The sequence below is a fragment of the Kogia breviceps genome, chromosome 7, assembly GCF_026419965.1.
Source record: "Kogia breviceps isolate mKogBre1 chromosome 7, mKogBre1 haplotype 1, whole genome shotgun sequence".
Classification (NCBI taxonomy): Eukaryota; Metazoa; Chordata; class Mammalia; order Artiodactyla; family Physeteridae; genus Kogia; species Kogia breviceps.
Genome location: NC_081316.1, coordinates 43,652,174 through 43,670,016, shown reverse-complemented (window position 1 = coordinate 43,670,016; position 17,843 = coordinate 43,652,174). Strand labels below are relative to the sequence as shown.

General features: G+C 38.3%; 1 protein-coding gene across 4 annotated transcripts in view; it reads left to right on the top strand.

Annotated features, from left to right (window-relative positions):
• CNTN5 (contactin 5) overlaps nucleotides 1–17,843 on the top strand; it is a 1,356,013-nt gene that overhangs the window by 862,543 nt on the left and 475,627 nt on the right. For all 4 annotated transcript variants that reach the window (XM_067038233.1, XM_067038231.1, XM_067038232.1 and 1 more), the window contains 2 exons: nucleotides 15,628–15,751; nucleotides 15,880–16,055. In XM_067038233.1, coding sequence (XP_066894334.1) covers nucleotides 15,628–15,751; nucleotides 15,880–16,055 — 300 coding nt within the window. The remainder of the gene's footprint in view (nucleotides 1–15,627; nucleotides 15,752–15,879; nucleotides 16,056–17,843) is intronic.

Here is a 17,843-nt window from a genome sequence, read left to right as displayed (position 1 = left end):
GAACAAATTTTTAGAAAGATACAAACTGCCAAGACAGAATCAAGAAAATCAGACTATTTGAACAGACTGATCACTAATATTGAAATTGAATTTGTAATTAAAAAACTCCCAGCAAACAAAGCCCATCAAGGACTGGATGGTTTCACAGGGGAATTCTACAAGACACATAAAGAGGAACTAATACCTATCCTTCTCAAACTATTCCCAAAGCTGAAGGGGATGGAACACTCCAAAATTCATCATATGAGGTTACAACAACCCTGATGCCAAGACCAGATAATAACACTACAAAAAAAGAAAATTATAGGTCAATATGTTTGATGAATATACATACAAAAATACTCAACAAAATATTAGCAAACTGAATATGATAATATCTAAAAAGGATCATACACCATGATCAAGTCAGATTTATCCCAGGGACACAAGGATGGTTCAACATTTGCAAATCAACGTTTTCTACTCTGATTGCTGTGTTTAAAACTTCCAAAACTATGTTAAATGATAGTGGTAAGAGTGAGCATCCTTGTTTTATTCCTGATTTTAGAGGAAATGGTTTCAGTTTTTCACCATTGAGAACAATGTTGGCTGTAGGTTTGTCATATATAGCCTTTATTATGTTGAGGTAAGTTCCCTCTATGCCGACTTCTGGAGAGTTTTTATCATAAATGGGTGTTGAATTTTGTCAAAAGCCTTCTCTGCATCTATTGAGATGATCATATGGTTTTTCTCCTTCAGTTTGTTAATATGGTGTATTACATTGACTGATCTGCATATATTGAAGAATCCTTGAGTTCCTGGGATAAACCCTACTTGATCATGGTGTATGATCCTTTTAATGTGCTGTTGGATTCTGCTTGTTGGTATTTTGTTGAGAATTTTTCCATCTATGTTCATCAGTGATATTGGTCTGTAATTTTCTTTTTTTATGACATCTTTGTCTGGTTTTGGTATCAGGGTAATTATGGCCTTGTAGAATCAGTTTGGGAGTGTTCCTCCCTCTGCTATATTTTGTAAGAGTTTGAGAAGGATAGGTGTTAGCTCTTCTCTAAATTTTTCATAGAATTCACCTGTGAAGCCATCTGGTCCTGGGCTTTTGTTTGTTGGAAGATTTTTAATCACAGTTTCAATTTTAGTGCTTGTGATTGGTCTGTTTATATTTTCTCTTTTTTCCTCATTCAGTCTTGGAAGGTTGTGCTTTTCTAAGAATTTGTCCATTTCTTCCAGGTTGTCCATTTTATTGGCATATAGTTGCATGTAGTAGTCTCTCATGATTCTTTGCATTTCTGCAGTGTCAGTTGTTACTTCTCCTTTTTCATTTCTAATTCTGTTGATTTGAGTCTTCACCCGTTTTTTCTTGATGACTCTGGCTAGTGGTTTATCAATTTTGTTTATTTTCTCAAATAACCAGGTTTAGTTTTTTTTTTTTTGAAATTTGCTCTTGTTTCCTTCATTTCTTTTTCATTTCTTTCTGATCTGATCTTTATGATTTCTTTCTTTCTGCTAACTCTGGGTTTTGTTTGTTTGTTTGTTTGTTCTTCTTTCTCTAATTGCTTTAGGTGTAAGGTTAAGTTGTTTATTTGAGATTTTTCTTGTTTCTTGAGGTAGGATTGTATTGCTATAAATTTCTCTCTTAGAACTGTTTTTGCTGCATCCCATAGGTTATGGGTCATCATGTTTTCATTGTCATTTGTTTCTAGGTATTTTTTGATTCCCTCTTTGATTTCTTCAGTGATCTTTAGTAGTGTTTTTTTAGCCTCCATGTGTTTATATTTTTTACAGTTTTTCCTGTAATTGATATCTAGTCTCATAGCATTGTGGTAGGAAAAGATACTTGATACGATTTCAATTTTCTTAAATTTACCAAAGCTTGATTTGTGACCCAAGATATGATCTATCCTGGAGTATGTTCCATGAGCACTTGAGAAGTGTATTCTGTTGTTTTTGGATGGAATGTCCTATAAATATCAATTAAGCCCATCTTGTTTAATGTGTCATTTAAAGCTTGTGTTTCCTTATTTATTTTCATTTTGTATGATTGGTCCATTGGTGAAAGTGGGGTGTTTAATTCCCCTACTATGATTGTGTTACTGTCGATTTCCTCTTTTATGGCTGTTAGCATTTGCCTTATGTATTGAGGTGCTCCCATGTTGGGTGCATAAATATTTACAATTGTTATATCATCTTCTTGGATCAATCCCTTGATCATTATGTAGTGTCCTCTTTGTCTCTTGTAATAGTCTTTGTTTTAAAGTCTATTTTCTCTGTTATGAGAGTTGCTATTCCAGATTTCTTTTGATTTCCATTTGCAGGGAATATCTTTTTCCATCCCCTCACTTTCAGTCTGTATGTGTCCCTCGGTCTGAAATGGGTCTCTTGTTGACAGCATATATACAGGTCTTGTTTATGTATTCATTCCGCCAGTCTCTGTCTTTTGGTTGGAGTGTTTAATTCATTTACATTTAAGGTAATTAGCAATATGTATGCTTCTATTACCATTTTCTTAATTGTTTTGGTTTGTTTTTGTAGGTCTTTTCCTTCTCTGGTGTTTCCTGCCTAGATAAGTTCCTTTAGCATTTGTTGTAAAGCTCATTTGGTGTTTCTGAATTCTCTTAACTTTTGTTTGTCTGTAAAGATTTTAATTTCTGTGTCTAATCTGAATAAGATCGTTGCTGGGTAGAGTAATCTTGGTTGTAGGTTTTTTCCTTTCATCACTTTAAATATGTCCTGTTGCTCTCTTCTGGCTTGCAGAGTTTCTGCTGAAAGATCCGCTGTTAACCTTATGAGGATTCCCTTGTTTGTTGTTTTTTTTCTTTTTCCCTTGCTGCTTTTAATATTTTTTTCTTTGTATTTAATTTTTGATAGTTTGAGTAATATGTGTCTTGGCGTGTTTCTCCTTAGATTTATCCTGTGTGGGACTCTCTGTGCTTCCTGGACTTGACTATTTCCTTTCCCATGTTAGGGAAGATTTTAACTATAATCTCTTCAAATATTTTTTCAGACCGTTTCTTTTTCTCTTCTTTTCTGGGACCCCTATAATTCGAATGTTGATGCATGTAATGTTGTCCCAGAAGTCTTTGAGACTGTCATTAATTCTTCTCATTCTTTTTTCTTTATTCTGCTCTGTGGTAGTTATCTCCTTATCTTCCAGGTCACTTATCCTTTCTTCTGCCTCAGTTATTCTGCTATTGATTCCTTCTAGAGAATTTTTAATTGCATTCATTGTGTTGTCCATCATTGTTTCTTTGCTCTTTAGTTCTTCTATGTCCTTGTTAAACATTTCTTGTATTTTCTCCATTCTATTTCCAAGATTTTGGATCATCTTTACTATCATTATTCTGAATTCTTTTTCAGGCAGACTGCCTATTTCCTCTTCCTTTGTTTGGTCTGGTGGGTTTTTACCTTGCTCCTTGATCTGCTGTGTGTTTCTCTATCTTCTCATTTTGCTTAACTTACTGTGTTTGTGGTCTCTTTTTCGCAGGCTGCAGGTTCTTAGTCCCATTGTTTTTGGTGTCTGCTCCAGTGGATAAGGTTGGTTCAGTGGTTTGTGTAGGCTTCCTCATGGAGAGAACTGGTGCCTGTGTTCTGGTAGGTGGAGGTGGATCTTGTCTTTCTGGTGGGCAGGGCTGCATTCGGGAGTGTGTTTTGGGGTGTCTGTGAACTCAGTATGACTTTAGGCAGCCTTTATTCTAATGGGTGGGGTTGTGTTCCTGTCTTGCTAGTTGTTTGGCATGGGGCTTCCAGGACTGGACCTTGCTGGCCTTTGGGTGTTAGTGTTGAGACAGAGGTCTCTGGGAGGGCTCTCACCAATTTATATTATGTGAGGCTGGGAGGTCTCTGGTGGTCCAACGTTCTGAAGTCAGCTCTCCCACCTCAGAGGCTCAGGCTTGACACCATGCCAGAGCACCAAGACCCTATCAGATACACAGCCCAGAAGAAAAGTGAGAAAAAATGAAAGAGAAATAAAATAAAATAATTAAAATTTAAAAATAAAAAAATTATTAAAATAAAAAAGTAGAAAAGTATTAAGAAAAAAAGAAGAGAGCAACCAAACCAAAGCACAAATCTACCAGTGATAAAAAGCACTAAAATCTATACTAAGATAAACATAAAAATGAAAAACAAGTCAGTCACAGACAGCAAACCCCAAGTCTACAGTTGCTCCCAAAGTCCACTGCCTTAATTTTGGGTTGATTTGTTGTCTATTCAGGTATTCCACAGATGCAGGGTATATCAAATTGATTGTGAAGATTTAATCTGCTGCTTTTGAGGCTGCACAGAGAAATTTCCCTTTCTCTTCCTTGTTCACACAGCCCCTGGGATTCAGATTTGGTTTTGGCCCCATCTCTGCATGTAGCTTGCCCCCAGGCTTCTGTTCCTGCTCAGACAGGACACGGTTAAAGCAGAGGCTGATTAGGGTGCTATTGCTAATTCAGGCCATAGGGAGGGAGGCGTACGGTAGTTAAAATTGGAATGTAGGGTGAGACTGCAGCAGCAGAGGCCGTCGTAACATTGCAACAGCCTAAGGCATGCCATGTGTTCTCCCAGGGAAGTTGTCCCTGGATCACAGGACTCTGCCAATGGTGGGCTGCACGGGCTCCTGGGGGGTTGTAGATAGTTACCTGTGCTTGCACCCAGGATTCTTGGTGGCTTCAGCAGCAGCATTAGCGTTTCATGCCCTTCTCTGTTGTCTGAGTTGATAGCCGTGGCTCACTTCTGTCTCTGGCGCTCATTTAGGTGGTCCCCTGCCTTCTGTGGGCAGACAGGGAAGGAATCCCCTCTCCTTGCTCAACCTGAAACAATGGTCTCTTGTCTCTTAGGCAGGTCCAGAGTTTTTCCAGGACTCCCTCCTGGCTAGCTGTGGAGCACTAACTCACTTCAGGCTGTGTTCCCACATCCAACCCCAGTCCTCTCCCTGGGATCTGACCTCTGAAGCCCAAGCCTCAGCTCCCAGCCCCCACTCACTCTGGCGGGTGAGCAGACAAGCCTCTCAGGCTGGTGAGTTCTGGTTGGCACCTATCCTCTGTGCAGGAATCTCTCTGCTTTGTCCTCTGCACCCCTGTTGCTGCACTCTCCTCCATGGCTCTGAAGCTTCCCCAACACCCACCCCTGTCTCTGCCAGTGAAGGGGCTTCCTAATATGTGGAAACTTTCCCTCCTTCACAGCTCCCTCCTCGAGGTGCAGGTCCCACCCCTTTTCTTTTGTCTCTATTTTTCCTTTTTCCCTACCCAGGTACGTGGGGATTTTCTTGCCTTTTGGGAAGTCTGAGGTCTTTTGCCAGCATTTAGTAGGTGTTCTGTAGTAGTTGTTCCACATGTAGATGTATTTTTGATGTATTTGTAGGGAGGAAGGTGATCTCTACATCTTACTCCTCTGCCATCTTAAGGTGTCCTGCAATGCATCATTTTTATCAATAGATGGAGTCTACTACTACAGGTGTATGTATCAAATAGTCTGTCTGAGTTTGTCTATAATAATACCTAGCTGGTATGGAATTTTAAAAATGAATCCCTTAAGAGATAGAATCATCTTTGATTATTCTTTGCTGGGGACTGGAAAGCTCTACATAGACCCAGGCTCTTCCACCCCTTACAATGAACTTTATTTCCAAGAGAAAACCAAGAGAAAGAGGAAGAAGAGAGGGCTCACTGAGTCACTAAGATGCTTTCGAAGTGACAATGAACAAAGATATCTAACAGAGTAGAGGCAGTCAGAATACATGTTTTTCAGACTAGCCCCTTATTTTCCAGTCTGTGTTTTAGCAGATCTTAACTCTCTGCTTTTCCCCAGTCTGGGAAGCCTTCATTTCTCTTGTCCTGTTTTGACAATTTTCAGAATATAAGATTTGGAACCATAGAAACTTAGTTAAAATCAACTATTTACTATGTGGCTAATTTTGTGGAAGTCTCTTCTCAGGACCTCAGCGGTTTTTTTTTTTGGTTGTTTGTTTGTTTTTTTTAACATCTTTATTTGAGTATAACTGTTTTATAATAGTGTGTTAGTTTCTCCTTTACAACAAAGTGAATCAGTTATACATATACATATGTTCCCATAACTCTTCCCTCTTGTGTCACCCTCCCTCCCACCCTCCCTATCCCACCCCTCTAGGTGGTCACAAAGCACAGAAGTGAACTCCCTGTGCTATGCGGCAGCTTCCCACTAGCTATCTAATTTACTTTTGGTAGTGTGTATATGTCCCTGCCACTCTCTCACATCGTCACAGCTTACCCTTCCCCCTCCCCATATCCTCAAGTCCATGGTCTAGTAGGTCTGTGTTTTTTTCCTGTCCTACCACTAATCTCTTCATGACATTTTTTTTCTTAGATTCCATATATATGTGTTAGCATACGGTATTTGTTTTTATCCTTCTGACTTACTTCACTCTGTATGACAGATTCCAGGTCTATCCACCTCATTACAAATAACTCAGTTTCATTTCTTTTTATGGCTGAGTAATATTCCATTGTATATATGTGCCACATCTTCTTTATCCATTCATCTGTTGATGGACACTTAGGTTGCTTCCATGTCCTGGCTATTGTAAATAGAGCTGCAATAAACATTTTGGTACATGACTCTTTTTGAATCATGGTTTTCTCAGGGTATAGGCCCAGTAGTGGGAATGCTGGGTCATATGGTAGTTCTATTTGTAGTTTTTTAAGGAACCTCCATACTGTTCTCCATAGTGGCTGTATCATTTTACATTCCCACCAACAGTGCAAGAGTGTTCCCTTTTCTCCACACCCTCTCCAGCATTTATTGTTTCTAGAGTTTTTGATGATGGCCAATCTGGCCAGTGTGAGATGATATCTCATTGTAGTTTTGATTTGCATTTCTCTAATGATTAATTATGTTGAGCATTCTTTCATGTGTTTGTTGGCAATCTGTAAATCTTCTTTAGAGAAATGTCTATTTAGTTTTTCTGCCCATTTTTGGATTGGGTTGTTTGTTTTCTTGTTATTGAACTGCATGAGTTGCTTATAAATTTTGGATATTAATCCTTTGTCAGTTGCTTCATTTGAAAATATCTTCTCCCATTCTGAGGGTTGTCTTTTGGTCTTGTTTATGGTATCCTTTGCTGTGCAAAAGCTTTTAAGTTTCATTAGATCCCATTTGTTTAATTTTGTTTTTATTTCCATTTCTCTAGGAGATGGGTCAAAAAGGATCTTGCTGTGATTTATGTCATAGAGTGTTCTGCCTATGTTTTCCTCTAAGAGTTTGATAGTGTCTGGCCTTACATTTAGGTCTTTAACCCATTTTGAGTTTATTTTTGTGTGTGGTGTTAGGGAGTGTTCTAATTTCATACTTCTACAGGTAGCTGTCCAGTTTTCCCAGCACCACTTATTGAAGAGGCTGTCTTTTCTCCAATGTATATTCTTGCCTCCTTTATCAAAGATAAGGTGACCATATGTGTGTGGGTTTATCTCTGGGCTTTCTATCCTGTTCCATTGATCTATATTTCTGTTTTTGTGCCAGTACCATACTGTCTTGATTACTGTAGATTTGTAGTAGAGTCTGAAGTCAGGGAGCCTGATTCCTCCAGCTTCATTTTTCGTAGTCAAGATTGCTTTGGCTATTCAGGGTCTTTTGTGTTTCCATACAAATTGTGAAATTCTTTTTTCTAGTTCTGTAAAAAATGCCAGTGGTAATTTGATAGGGATTGCATTGAATCTGTAGATTGCTTTGGGTAGTAGAGTCATTTTCACAATGTTGATTCTTCCAATCCAAGAACATGGTATATTTCTCCACCTATGTGTATCATCTTTAATTTCTTTCATCAGTGTCTTATAGTTTTCTGCATACAAGTCTTTTGTCTCTTTAAGTAGGTTTATTCCTAGATATTTTATTCTTTTTGTTGCAATGGTAAATGGGAGTGTTTTCTTAATTTCATTCTCAGATTTTTCATCATTAGTGTATAAGAATGCCAGAGATTTCTGTGCATTAATTTTGTATCCTGCTACTTTACCAAATTCATTGATTAGCTCTAGTAGTTTTCTGGTAGCATCCTTAGGATTCTCTATGTATAGTATCATGTCATCTGCAAACAGTGACAGCTTTACTTCTTCTTTTCTTATTTGGATTCCTTTTATTTCTTTATTTTCTCTAATTGCTGTGGCTAGAACTTCCAAAACTAGGTTGTATAAGAGTGGTGAGAGTGGGCAACCTTGTCTTGTTCCTGATCTTAGTGGAAATGGTTTCAGTTTTTCACCATTGAGAACAATGCTGGCTGTTGGTTTGTCATATATTGCCTTTATTATATTGAGGAAAGTTCCCTCTATGCCTACTTTCTGCAGGATTTTTATCATAAATGGGTGTTGAATTTTGTCAAAAGCTTTCTCTGCATCTATTGAGATGATCATATGGTTTTTCTCCTTCAGTTTGTTGATATGGTGTATCACGTTGATTGATTTGCGTATATTGAAGAATCCTTGCATTCCTGGAATAAACCCCACTTGATCATGGTGTATGATCCTTTTACTGTGCTGTTGGATTCTGTTTGCTAGTATTTTGTTGAGGATTTTTGCATCTATGTTCATCAGTGATATTGGCCTGTAGTTTTCTTTCTTTGTGATGTCTTTGTCTGGCTTTGGTATCAGGGTGATGGTAGCCTCGTAGAATGAGTTTGGGAGTGTTCCTACCTCTGCTATCTTTTGGAGGAGTTTGAGAAGGATAGGTGTTAGCTCTTCTCTAAATGTTTGATAGAATTCACCTGTGAAGCCATCTGGTCCTGGGCTTTTGTGTGTTGGAAGATTTTTAATCACAGTTTCAATTTCAGTGCTTTTGATTGGTCTGTTCATATTTTCTATTTCTTCCTCGTTCAGTCTTGGCAGGTTGTGCATTTCTAAGAATTTGTCCATTTCTTCCAGGTTGTCCATTTTATTGGCAAACAGTTTGCTTGTAGTAATCTCTAATAATCTTTTGTATTTCTGCAGTCAGTTGTTACATCTCCTTTTTCATTTCTAATTCTATTGATTTGAGTCTTCTCCCTTTTTTTCTTGATGCGTCTGGCTAATGGTTTATCAATTTTATTTATCTTCTCAAAGAACCAGCTTTTCGTTTTATTGATCTTTGCTATTGTTTCCTTCATTTCTTTTTCATTAATTTCTGATCTGATCTTTATGATTTCTTTCCTTCTGCTAAATTTGGGGTTTTTTTGTTCTTCCTTCTCTAATTGCTTTAGGTGCAAAGTTAAGTTGTTTATTCGAGATGCTTCCTGTTTCTTAAGGTATGATTGTATTGCTATAAACTTCCCTCTTAGAACTGCTTTTGCTGTATCCCATAGGTTTTGGGTCGTCGTGTCTCCATTCTCATTTGTTTCTAAGTACTTTGTGATTTCCTCTTTGATTTCTTCAGTGATCACTTCGTTATTAAGTAGTGTATTGTTTAGCCTCCATGTGTTTCTATTTTTTACAGATCTTTTCCTGTAATTGATATCTAGTCTCATAGCGTTGTGGTCAGAAAAGATACTTGATACGATTTCAATTTTCTTAAATTTGCCAAGGCTAGATTTGTGACCCGAGATATGATCTATCCTGGAGAATATTCCATGGGCACTTGAGAAAAATGTGTATTCTGTTGTTTTTGGATGGAATGTCCTATAAATATCAAGTAAATCCATCTTGTATAATGTATCATTTAAAGCTTGTGTTTCCTTATTTATTTTCATTTTGGATGATCTGTCCATTGGTGAAAGTGGGGTGTTAAAGTCCCCTACTATGATTGTGTTACTGTCGATTTTCCCTTTTATGGTTGTTAATATTTGCCTTATGTATTGAGGTGCGCCTATGATAGGTGCATAAATATTTACAATTGTTATATCTTCTTCATGGATCGATCCCTTGATCATTATATAGTGTCCTTCTTTGTCTCTTGTAATAGTTTTTATTTTAAAGTCTCTTTTGTCTGATATGAGAATTGCTACTCCAGCTTTCTTCTGATTTCCATTTGCATGGAATATCTTTTTCCATACCCTCACTTTCAGCCTGTAAGTGTCCCTAGGTGTGAAGTGGGTCTCTTGTAGACAGCATATATATGGGTCCTGTTTTTGTATCCATTCAGCCAGTCTGTGTCTTTTGGTGGGAGCATTTAATCCATTTACATTTAAGGTAATTATTGATATGTGCATTCCTATTACCATTTACTTAATTGTTTCGGGTTGTTCTTGTAGGTCTTTTCCTTCTCTTATGTTTCTTGCTTAGAGAAGTTCCTTTAGCATTTGTTGTAAAGCTGGTTTGGTGGTGCTGAACTCTCTCAGCTTTTGCTTGTCTGTAAAGGTTTTAATTTCTCCATCAAATCTGAATGAGATCCTTGCTGGGTAGAGTAATCTTGGTTGTAGGTTTTTTTCCTTCATCACTTTAAATATGTCCTGCCACTCCCTTCTGGCTTGTAGAGTTTCTGCTGAAAGATCAGATGTTAGCCTTATGGGGATTCCCTTGTGTGTTATTTGTTGTTTTTCCCTTGCTGCTTTTAATATGTTTTCTTTGTATTTAATTTTTGACAGTTTGATTATTATGTGTCTCGGCATGTTTATCCTTGGGTTTATCCTGTATGGGACTCTCTGTGCTTCCTGGACTTGGTTGACTATTTCCTTTCCTATATTAGGGAAGTTTTCAACTATAATCTCTTCAAATATTTTCTCAGTCCCTTTCTTTTTCTCTTCTTCTTCTGGGACCCCTATGATTCGAATGTTGGTGCGTTTAATGTTGTCCCAGAGATCTCTGAGACTGTCCTCAGTTCTTTTCATTCTTTTTTCTTTCTTCTGCTCTGCAGTAGTTATTTCCACTATTTTATCTTCCAGGTCACTTATCCGTCCTTCTGCCTCCGTTATTCTGCTACTGATCCCGTCTAGAGTATTTTTCATTTCATTTATTGTGTTGCTCATCGTTACTTGCTTCCTCTTTATTTCTTCTAGGTCCTTGTTAACTGATTCTTGCAATTTGTCTATTCTATTTCCAAGATTTTGCATCATCTTCACCATCATTATTCTAAATTCTCTTTCAGGTAGATTGGCTATTACCTCTTCATCTGTTAGGTCTGGTGTGTTTTTATCTTGTTCCTTCATCTGCTGTGTGTTTTTCTGTCTTCTCATTTTGCTTTTCTTACTGTGTTTGGGGTCTCCCTTTTGCAGGCTGCAGGTTCGTATTTCTATCTATTTTTGGTGGCTGTCCCCAGTGGCTGAGGTTGGTTCTGTTCGTTGAGCAGGTTTCCTGGTTGGTGGGACCAGTTCCCCTGTTCTGGTGGATGAGGCTGAATCCCGTCTCCCTGGTGGGCAGGTCCACGTCTGGGGGCGTGTATGGGGATGTCGGTAGCCTTACTGTGATTCTAGGCAGCCTCTCTGCTAATGGATGGGGCTGTAGACCTGTCTCGCTCTTTGTTGGGTATAGGGTGTCCAGCACTGTTCGTTGCTGGTCCTTGAGTGAATCTGGGTCTTGGTGTTGAGATGGAGATCTCGGGGAGATTTTCGCCGTTTGATATTACGTGGAGCTGAGAGGTCTCTTGTGGACCAGTGTCCTGAGGTTGGTTCTCCCACCTCAGAGACACAGCCTTGACACCTGGCTGGAGTGCCAAGAGCCTTTAATCCACATGGCTCAAAACAAAAGAGAGAAAAAAATAGAAAGTCAAGAAAGGAAGGAAGAAAGGAGGAAGGGAGGGAAGGAAGGAAGAAAGGAAGGGAGGGAGGAAGAAAGGAAGGGAGGAAGGAAGGAGGGAATAAGGAAAGGAAGGGAGGGAGGAAGAAAGGAAGGGAGGAAGGAAGGAGGGAATAAGGAAAGGAAGGGAGGGAGGAAGAAAGGAAGGGAGGAAGGAAGGAGGGAATAAAGAAAGGAAGGGGGGGAGGAAGAAAGGAAGGGAGGAAGGAAGGAGGGAATAAAGAAAGGAAGGGAGGGAGGAAGAAAGGAAGGGAGGAAGGAAGGAGGGAATAAAGAAAGGAAGGGAGGGAGGAAGGAAGGAGGGAATAAAGAACGGAAGGGAGGGAGGAAGAAAGGAAGGGAGGAAAGAGGGAATAAAGAAAGGAAGGGAGGAAGGAAGGAGGGAATAAAGAAAGGAAGGGAGGGAGGAAGAAAGGAAGGGAGGAAGGAAGGAGGGAATAAAGGAAGGAAGGGAGGAAGGAAGGAAGGAGGGAAATAGGAAAGAAAGGAGGGAAGAAAGGAAGAAAGAAAGGGGAGAAGACAAAATAAAGTAGGGTAAAATACAGTTATTAAAATAACAAAATAATTATTAAGAAGAAAAATTTCTATTAAAGAAAAAGAAAAAAAAAAAGGTCGGTCTAACCCCAGGACAAATGGTGAAAACAAAGCTACACAGACAAAATCTCACACAGCAGCACCCACATACACACTCAGAAAAAGAAAAAAGGGGAAAATAATAGTATATCTTGCTCCCAAAGTCCACTTCCTCAACCTGGGATATTTCGCTGTCTATTCAGGTTTTCCACAGATGCAGGGCACTTCAAGCTGACTGTGGAGCTTTAACCCGCTCTTTCTGAGGCTGCTGGGAGGGACCACCCCCTCTCTTTGTTCGCACAGCTCCTGGGGCTCAGCCCTGGACCTGGCCCCGCCTCTGCGTGCAGGTCGTCCAAGGGCGTCTGCCCTTCGCTCAGAGAGGGCGGGGTCAAAGGAGCAGCGTTAACGGAGCAGCTGATTCGTGGTCTCTGGCTCACTCAGGCGGGGGTTGGGGGAGGGGCACGGATGTGGGGCGAGACCTCGGCGGCAGAGGCCGGCGTGACGCTGCACTGGCCCGAGGTGCGCCGCGCGTTTTCCCGGGGAAGCAGTCCCAGGATCCCGGGACCCCGGCACTGGCGGGCTCCCGGGGAGGGGGGCGGTGTGGAGAGTGACCTGTGCTCGCACACAGGCCTCTTGGTGGCGGCAGTAGCAACCCTAGCGTCCCACACCCATCTCTGTTGTCCGTGCCGACAGCCGCAGCTCGCGCCCGTTTCTGGAGCTCCTTTATGTGGTGCCTTTAATTCCCTTTCCTCACACCCCAGGAAGCGAAGAGGCAAGAAAAAGTCTCTTGTCTCTTCGGCAGCTCCGCGCCCGTTTCTGGAGCTCCTTTAAGCGGCGCGCTTAAACCCCTCTCCTCGCACAGCAGGAGGTAAAGAGGGAAGAAAAGGTCTCTTGCCTCTTCGGCAGCTCCAGACTTCTCCCGAACTCCCTCCCGGCCAGCCCTGGTGCGCTAACCCCTTCAGGCTGTTTTCACTCTGCCAACTCCAGACCTTTCCCTGGGATCCGCCCGAGGAGGCTCAGTTCCCAGCCCCGCCCGCAGCGGCGGGTGAGCAGACAAGCTTCTCGGGCTGGTGAGTTCTGATCGGCACCGATCCTCCGTGCGGGAATCTCTCCGCTTTGCCCTCCCCACCCTGTTGCTGTGCTCTCCTCCGCGGCTCTGAAGCTTCCCCCTCCGCCACCCGCAGTCTCCGCCCGCGAAGGGGCTTCTAGTGTGTGGGAAGCTTTCCTCCTTTACGGCTCCCTCCCACTGGTGCAAGTCCCGTCCCTATTCTTTTGTCTCTGTTTATTCTTTTTTCTTTTGCCCTACCCAGGTACGTGGGGAGTTTCTTGCCTTTTGGGAGGTCTGAGGTCTTCTGCCAGCGTTCGGTGGGTGTTCTATAGGAGAAGTTCCACGTGTAGATGTATTTCTGATGTATCTGTGAGGAGGAAGAGTGATCCCCGCGTCTTACTCTTCCGCCATCTTCTCGCTCCCCCCCGACCTCAGCGTTTTCATCTTTGAATTACAAATAATTATAAAACTCAGCTCAGATAATTAAATAATAATATATGAAAGTATTTGTAAATGTTGTTTAAATGTATAATAATAATAATTATTATTATAAATAATAGTAATAGTAGTAGTAGTGATAGTGGTAATCAGGTTCTTTATTCCAAAGCCCTGGATCTGTGTCCCCAAATTATCATTTATTTACTATACAAATTTACTTAATTGATTTCAGCCTCAGTTTTGTCTTCTACAAAATGGGGACATTAAATAGATAACTAAGAAAAACCTACCATATAGCACGGGGAATTCTACTCAATACTCTGTAATGGCTTATATGGGAAAAAAAAAAATCTAAAAAAAAGTGGATATATGTATATGTATAACTGACTCACTCTGCTGTACACCTGAAACTAACATAACGTTGTAAATCAACAATATTGCAATAAAAATTAATTAAAATATAAAAGGCACTACTGCTAAAAAGAAAAATTAAAAATCACTGCTCTATAAAAGAAATAAAAATAAAATGAGGAAATTAATTCTAGTCACATTGTTGTTATGAGTGTTACATGACATATTGCATATAAATTATTCAGTATAATGTCTGACATATAGTAATTATAACACAAGTAAACTTTAGTTATTATTCTTGTTAATTATAATTTACTGAGTACTTGTGACATACTAAGTATTTACAAAGGTTGATCAATATTCATCATAATATTGTAAGGAGACATTATTATCCACAATTAATAAATGAAGCAGCAAAGGATAAAATTAGTTGGCTCAAGGCTAGAAAATGATGGTACTAGGATTTAAACTCAAGTGTCTTACTCTAAAGCTCAAGAATTTTAAAATATATATAAAAATATAAGATATATTTATTAAAAGTTAATCTTATGTATCATAGATATTTATAATATTAATGTAAATAATTATATTTTAATGAGTAAATAACAGAAAGAGTTCTTTTTTCATGACTTGATTGTGCAGTTTAATTCTGAGATTTTGACAAGGTTTCATGTGCTTTTCTGAATTTTAAAAAATTCATTATGATGCAACAACATGCAGTATAATATTTTGACAATAATTTCCTCTTTATTTATTTATCAAATCACTTAGTTTTCTATTTTAAAATAAAACTTTAAGTAACAGCAATATAATTTGGTATAGAATAATACATTTTCATGTAAATTATTTTGGTTGTAGCTAAGGAAAAAGCTGCCTTCCTTTTTATGCCTCTTCTCTTCTGATTTCCTTATTTACTTATCTACCAGCTGGTAAACATTTAATTGTATACAGTTTTGTCATCTTTATTCAATTATTTGACTTATTTTGAGGACATGTCTCATTTATTCCATGAGAATGTGTGTACTTGCATTACATCATTTTCCCCTTACAATCCAGCATCATTAAACACTAAAAGTCCTTGATTGAATGAGTGAAGAAAGGAATATGTGAAAAATGCATGAGGACCAACATTTTCATGTCTGTAGCACCCAAGTAGTAACACTATATTAGTTCATGATTTTCCTTTATCACATATTATTTTTAACATTCTAAGACTTTTATAAACTTTTGGGTTTTTTTAAAATAATGTTTTTGTTTAATATTATTCTCCTTTGCTCCACTTTTGGTGAATTCAAAGATATATATTTTAAAATGTACAACATCTATGTTTGAGATGTGTTTTTTCATTTCATATATCATATTTTTAAAAGCAGTCTTGGTCAATGACAGAAAAAATCCACTTAGGTCTCCGCAATTTTCTCAAACAATGTAATTGGCTAGCTATATCTTTCTTTGGTAATATGCCTGTTTATTATGAGAAAAGTGCAAGAATTTTGAGTAGGAACATAGTGGAGAAAAAATGTCTTGATATTTCGAGAAATTTTAAGTGTTTACTTTTGGTCCTTACAGAAAGTGTGGAATACGGGCCAGTGTTTGTGCAAGAACCAGATGATATAATTTTCCCGACTGATTCTGATGAAAAGAAACTAGCACTGAATTGTGAAGCTCGTGGCAACCCAGTTCCCAATTACAGGTAGAAATTCACTGTTAATCATTTTTCTTAAGTCTTAAAAATTCCTTTCAGTGAGATTCTGACACTCCCAGGGAGTATTACAATGTCTCAAGTAATTTTTATGTATTTGTCTTCTGATTTTTCCTAAGATGGCTTCAAAATGGAACAGAAATAGATTTGGAAAGTGATTATCGCTACAGTTTGATAGATGGGGCCTTCATTATAAGCAATCCAAGTGAAACAAAGGATTCTGGCCATTATCAGTGTTTGGCAGCCAACACGTTTGGAAGTATTGTTAGTAGGAAAGCTGTACTTCAGTTTGCCTGTGAGTAAAGTATTGCTCTTTCCACATATACATATATATATATAGTGTGTGTGTGTGTGTGTGTGTGTGTATATATATATATATATATACATATACATATATAAAAAACTTTAAAGTTTAGTGAAGCAATAGCTTATGACTTCAACTTTTAAAATCATGCTATAAACTGGTAACGATTAGAAGTATGAAAACCATGTGTTTCTTCCTGAGATATTTTCAAATTCCCTGAAATGTTTGCCCTCTTCACATAAATAGTAGTCTGGCGAGGTTAAAAATTCTGTTCATAAAAGCAGATAAAGTTTTAGAATTGAAATATCCTTTGAAATCTAGTAAGAAATAGATTTTAAATGTTTTCTGTCTGCCTTTAAAATATACATTTAACTGCTTTTATTCTTCTACTGTCTATTATAGTCACTATTTGCTATAGATTCTTCTGGATATAAGATAGCATACACTAAAATTTCTGCTTGTAGTCAGGTAACCAAAGAAATGCCTCTGAAATGCTAATATCTCAGATTCTGATTATAACTTCCCTCCCAAGTGTCCCAATATTTTTATTAGAAAAAGGACACCACATGTAATCATTCATGTATACTAGAATATATATATTTTCTAAAATAGATAATATATCTAATTAACTAAATGTAGAGATTTCTTAAAACTCTTGAAATCATTTCATTTATGATGGGGTCTTACACCAAATTAAGGATAGGCTACTGGGTGAGATCATTTCTTAGTAGGTAATCCTACTTGAATTAAATTCTTGAGGATTATAATCTCTAAGAAATGGAAGGGCCAGGGATCTTTGTGCTAATAATTCATATGTAACTATAATGGCTATGTAATTTGTCACAAAAAGATTTTTAAGTTAAAATTACACCCTGAAGAATGGAATAATTGATTTTTGTCTATATAATCTTCATGTATTATGTCTAATTAACCCAGAACCCAGACACCCTATTAAAGGAGTGTGAAGGAGAAAAGGAAAGAATAAAAGAATGATAATGGATTCAGTTTCGAGAACATCGAGCTAGGTACTAGAAAAATCAAAATATTATCTTTTAAAGTATAATTGGCTAAGGAGTTTAGATTGGTACTTTACATACACCAAATATATCAAGATAGGAGCCTAAGTATACTCCTTTTGTTTTTGAAAATATTATGTGGTGTATCACAGAACCTAATACTTTTCAGTATGTACATTGAAAAAATCCTAATACACCAAATAAACAACCTCCTAATTGCTTCTCTGTTCAATAGAGCAGTCTTTTCAAGACAGATACAGCAAATCCAGAAAACACGATGTACAAGTATTAGTGGATTCTACCTTTCTCTTTGGTCTATACTCTCTAACACAAGTACACTAATTCTCAATACCCTGTATATCAGTTGTTTTTCTCCCAAATCAACAGTGGTGGCAAAATATGGAATGGTTTCTGTATTATTCAGACCAGAAACCAATTCCACCTACAGTGAGCAAGTTGGCACCAGCATTTAGAGTTCAATGACTAGGAAAGGGAAACTTTATCTCTCAATCAACCTACCTACCTGCTTACTTATCTATTCCATATCAAGTTGTCCTGAACTTAATTTAGAGCAATATTTACTTTATTTTTAACTTAAATGTTATGGGTAGACAGACATATGCAATCATTGGTAGTGTCTTATTACTCTGCCTCTTCCCAACCCCACCCCACCTGACTCACTGCTGTGTTCTGGAGGCCATACATATGCATAAGAGCCTGAAAGATGCCTGGTTGAAGCAGTCAGTCACTTATATAGGGAAGG